The 5,315-nt window shown below is 39.2% G+C and overlaps 1 protein-coding gene across 7 annotated transcripts; it reads right to left on the reverse strand.

Moving 5' to 3' along the window:
- Window positions 1-980: 980 nt before the first annotated feature.
- LOC112775770 (F-box/kelch-repeat protein At3g23880) lies at window positions 981-4,853 on the reverse strand. 7 transcript variants are annotated; one of them, XR_011877158.1, is made up of 4 exons: window positions 3,002-4,853; window positions 2,638-2,767; window positions 1,806-2,534; window positions 981-1,692 (listed from the first exon to the last, which is right to left on the reverse strand). XR_011877158.1 is itself a non-coding variant. In XM_072227071.1 (4 exons), exons 3-4 carry the CDS (start codon window positions 2,529-2,531, stop codon window positions 1,681-1,683), a joined length of 738 nt encoding a protein of 245 aa, XP_072083172.1. In that variant the 5' UTR covers window positions 2,532-2,534; window positions 2,638-2,767; window positions 3,002-3,676; the 3' UTR covers window positions 981-1,680. The 7 variants fall into 7 exon arrangements, 5 of the variants coding, with proteins under 5 accessions (XP_072083172.1, XP_072083171.1, XP_072083170.1 ...); XR_011877157.1 differs by having other exon boundaries at window positions 1,806-2,539; XM_072227071.1 differs by having other exon boundaries at window positions 3,002-3,676.
- Window positions 4,854-5,315: the final 462 nt, after the last annotated feature.

Consider the following 5,315-nt stretch of genomic DNA (forward strand, 5'->3'; position numbering starts at 1 on the left):
TTCAGCATGGTGTACTACTGTATCATTGTTTTCTTGGTGACCCTTTTACCACTTCATAGGTTTCTTATTCTGTTATGTGACTATACAACATATAACAAACAGGGTGGCTATGCATCGCTTAAGGTGCTGGCACGTGCCGAATTTATTTAATTTCGGTTTTCTCTGGTATTTTCAGTTAAACATCCTTACCCTTTCAACCATCAACTTGTTATATATATCCGTCATATAGGTCCAGGGGTTTGTATAGGTCAAGCATGGCAAAAGGGAACAAAGATAAAGCAAGTGCCACGAAATTATGCAGCGAAATTTTAATGGTGAAGGATTATAGATCATTGTGAGATCATTGAATGAATTATTTGTTATACAGCTTGCATCCAATGTTTGCTGTTTTAGTTAGAGATGGAACAGAGTGTATAGCTTGTTAAGAGAATTGAATGGTGTCAGAGGTTACTTTATTGACAAGTGACTGCCACAGTGTTTCGATCATAGCAATGTATTTATATCCTTATTCAGACTCAAGGTAGTTTGTACTTTATAGACATTATTGATTATTCTGGTTGAAAAATGAATACAAGTAGTTACCTTAGTTGTTTATTTGAAATTCAAAATGTAATGATTTTGTTAGGAGTGTACTTACATATTCACCTTTATTCACATCAGCATGCAATAAACAGAAAGTATTTACAATCTCTTCTAGGATTTAAACCTGTTTTCATTCTAAATGTCTCTAAAAACACTTCAGAGCACAGCATACACACGAACTAAAACTCTTAATAAAAAATGGTCATATGAACAGGGTTTTATTTTCACCAGCTTAGGAAGGCCAAGATTGGCATATAAGATTATTACTGATTGAATCGTTCTTATATTCTAATTAATGATAACGAAAAGGTTTATTTGATAAACTAATCTCTATAGTTGACATATTTCCATGTTAAATACAAGTTGCACCTGAACCTTTGCAGATGTTGCACTCGCAATTTTGTCAAATCGAACCGATACAAAACATAAATTATATAGCATTTCATGATAAATACATATTCTAACTAAAGCAAACGAAGATCGATATTCATAAGGAACCTAATTAAAAAACATTAAACATGAAGACAGTTAGACAGAGCCTATAAAAATAAAACACAAAAAAACAGGGCACTACATAATGATAATAAAGTTATGGATTCAAGAGATAGTGTAGGAAATCCTTCACCAAAAAGGTACCCAAAATGCAAACCATCTTTAAGTGATTATAGGCTTGGCTTAATTAACCGCATTTCAGATGAGCAACTTGGAAGACCAAAGTGGAACGGTGAAACTAAGCTTTCATGATAGAGTTCAAAGATCCTTCCAGATGCGTGCTGAGTTAAAGGACAAAGTTTGGGCATGCCATCACTGGAGCTGTCAATATTAGCAATTTCTATGCTGCCATCATTTAAATTACATAAAACAAACTTGCCACCCGGAGCAAACGCAAGAAGAACATCTTTCAACATGTATATAGGCCGTAGGCTTAAAGGACGACGACCGAGTAGCGGGTGGTGGGGGATTATGGCCAATTTAGTCCAAGACTGAGGAACTCCATACTCCTTCATCAACCAGACAGTCCAATGAGTTTTCTTAGTCTCATAACAAACAGCAAGACAATCCCTCAAGATACCCAATTGGGGAGTCACCCTGTGATCATCATCTGAATCCCTGCTGGGAAGGGAAAACTGATTAAAAGTCTCTTTGACCAAGTCAAGGGAAAGAACCCACACAAAACTAAGATAGCGGTGAAAAAGCCAATTAAGAGTGCCAGTGCCACTTACAAAAAGCCCTACACCATCCACCAGACAACCCCTGTGATTGCCGTCACTAAAATTACGGTTGAAATCCTGGATTGTTCTCCAGGTAGATTTTGGGCCGAATGTAAACATGCGTGATTTCTTATCCAGAATCGCGAAAAGCTTATACTTGTCATTCACATGATCATAACCGAATCCGCAAGTGGAGAGGAGACCTTCAATTTCAAGCGGCTGAGAGGTGAATCCAGTGCAGGGGTTCCACAGCATGGCACGATGGCTTATTATGAATCCATCCTGGCGCTCTTCATCGTGCAAGCACAGCAATCCATTGCAAGAGCCAATGATGAGGCGGAAGCGTCGTCCCTCATAGGGAACTACTTTAGTGGGTTCATGGGGAGCGTTCTCCATCACAGATCGTACGGAGAACACTCCGATTATGGGGTATGAGTAGGTTTGGCCATAATAGGCCATGAGTGGGTGGGTCAAGCCTGGATCCACCTCCATTGAACGCCGAAGGTGGTCCTTGGCAAATTGGGAACTGGAAATTAGGGTTCTCCATGAACTGCAGACGCTGTTCCTTAATGGAACGAGAGACCTCGCCGGTATCCTCAGCAGGATTTCCGCTATGAGCTCGTCCAGAAGGATAGGCGGTGGTTTTGTCGTGGTACGGCGGAGCAGTTCCGGCCACCCCCCGGTGGTTGTGACAACCTTCCCCTTCCTGGGAACAGCATCATCATTATCCCTCCTCATATCCTTCTCTACAACAAAGCAGGAATAAGAAATAAAAAACAATATAATTACTCTCAGCGGTATTGCAATTTAATTTACAAAATAAAACATACATTGAGAGGCTTACCTACAGGAAGACGGCGGCGCCGAATGATCGGTGGTGGCGTTGGGGCTCCAGATCTATCCAATGTTCAATATGAATATTGAGGGTTTCCAATCCTCGGCATCAGGAATTCATACTTATCACTTAATCTAATCTGCACGGGACCCACATCCAATTCAAATCTTGGTACTTAACTACTTATATACATTCAAACAGGATTTAGCTTAAAAGAATGAGTCCCGCTGCATATTTAAATATTTTTACCAATTAAGTCTAATTAAATTAGTCCAAATTCAATAAAAATTATTCATATATGTACATATTAATCAAGAACAGGTATTAATCAGAACCTTAGACGTTAATTTTTTTAATTAGAATGAGCTCAAACCTGAATGAACTCATCTCCAGAGGAGGAGGAAGGGGGAACTTGGTACTTTGCTAAAACCCTAACACTGCCGCCACTCTCTTGCCTAATCCTCTCCACAGTTTTCCCTCCTCTTCCAACCAATCTAAACGACACCGTCGAATTCGGGTTCTGATTACTACCGTTTTCCTCATGCTCCGCGATTCGTTCCAAAACCCTAACAAGAGATTGCTGAGGCGGTGAAGCCTCAACTCCACCCTCCCATTCACCGGCAGTAACTGGTGGTTGCTCAGATGAGCGGTTACGACAACTAGGAGGCATTCGTGATCGGAGATTGGAGGAGCAGAGTCATCAACAAGAATCTTAACTCCTTCGCCGGTGTACGCCGTCAGATCCGCAGTCCTTGAGGCCGGACACACGACACGGAAGACGGTTTCCGGCAGAAAGTGGCGGCGCTTGGCGGTGGCGCTTCCGGGGTCCGGCAGGCGCTTGCTGTTTGACATGAATGAAAGCTAAGTGTGTGGATTGAAGCACGTGCGCTTCTCTGCCGAAAACCTGTACAAAACTAATTGAAAGGAGCTCGCGACACGTGTCAATCACACAAGCTTGCAAATGTTACAGACTTACAGCTAAGTGCAAATTTCAATCTAGAAACTACCAAGTGTATTTCAAATTCAATCTAAATCCATTACAACCCCTTAGTTGTATATGTGAACTACTCTATTTATAAATCTCTTTTATATATTCCTTTTACGATATTATTACTTTTATATCTAACAATATTATCAGAATTGAGAGTTATGAAGTTATTTGTTTTCAAGTGTCAGTTTTTTCGATGGTCACTAGGACACAACTGGCATAAACAAGTGTGCATGAGAAGGCAGGGCCTTCAATGCTTTTAATTTAAAATGTTAATATTTATCAACAAACATTATATTGTACTATTACTATATCTATTCATCACATAATCTTACTAAAATGTGATGTCACTTGGATATGTTCGTAGCTAAATTATTTAGCTAGATCATTTCTGCGCAGAATTAAGTAAGCACAATAATTTTATTCAGAAAAATATTAAATGGTTAATAGTTTTGTGATTTGTGAGAGATAAGTATCAATATAGTCCCTTAAGTTGTACTCGAGTTCCATAGTAGTCCCTGAACTTAAAAGTTATCCATATTCATCCCTGAAATTACACTCCGGGACTCAAATTTGTCCTTCTGGCAATTTTTGCCCACCTGGCGCTACCAGAAAGCTGAATTAGCAGGCTTCGTGACACGTGGGTATTACAACGGCTAGCTGATGTGGCAGAGTAAACTGTTCGGAATCAATTTGGTCCCTCAAATCAAGTTAAAACCCTAATCCCCAATTTTGAAGCCCACAGCGCTCTGTCTTCTCTTCTCTTAGGTTCTCTGTTATTGTCTTCCCCATTTTCGAAGCCTGACTGTTATAGCAAGCGCGAGTAATGCAGCTGGGAGTTCGAACAACCCACGATCATTTGGAAGCATCATGATTCATGAGGAGAATGAATAGAAATAGAGAATCGCGTTTGCCATGGCTGCGGGTCGAGACCAGTGCTGCGGTGGTCAGGGACGGATTCTAATCCAGGGAGACCGTTCTTGGGTTGCCCAAACTACAATGTAAGTATTATTGTTGTTGATTGCTGTATTTATGGATATAAAATTTGCTGACTGAATTTTCTTGGCTGTGCAGACTATAGGTAAGAAATGGTGTGGATTGTTTTTGTGGGTTGATAAAGTTTTGGAAGAAGATGTCATAGCATGTGATGATAGAACAAGGCATTCAGTTGACAATGAAGAATGGAAGATGAAGATTGCTTGAAAATTTGGTAGATTAGAGGCTGAAATTGGGGTTCTAAAAATGGAAAAAATTTTGATGTTTTTGTTCATGCTGCTGATTGTAGTTGGTGTTCTTGTATTAAAGTTGGATAAACAACAGGTCAACTGTATCTAGCCAAAAACAAATGACATGCATGTTATATGCATATGTTGTTCATGTACTTGTTCTTGTCCTTTTGTTTGAAAGAAATGCAAATTAAAGTGTTTGATTATATGCATACTTCTGTTCCTGCACTTCTGTTCAATGAAATGAAAATGGACAGGGTCTAAATTACTCTTAATTCTATAACATGACAAAATATAACCAAAAAGCTGACAAAACTCAATTCAAGAAAGTCATAATTCATATTGGTAATGTTTCATCCAAAAAATGTATTATAGAGCCAAAACACCAAATATATCAAAGTTGTTAACATTTTGACCTCATAAGTTTCAGATACTAAAATTTCCAACACTAAGACAACGTTTAAGAAAGCATA

This window comes from Arachis hypogaea, chromosome 19, assembly GCF_003086295.3.
Source record: "Arachis hypogaea cultivar Tifrunner chromosome 19, arahy.Tifrunner.gnm2.J5K5, whole genome shotgun sequence".
Taxonomy (NCBI): Eukaryota; Viridiplantae; Streptophyta; class Magnoliopsida; order Fabales; family Fabaceae; genus Arachis; species Arachis hypogaea.

Coding starts and splice junctions, on each gene's coding strand:
- LOC112775770 (XM_072227069.1), bottom strand. CDS start 2,531: ATGAGGAGGGATAATGATGATGCTGTTCCCAGGAAGGGGAAGGTTGTC.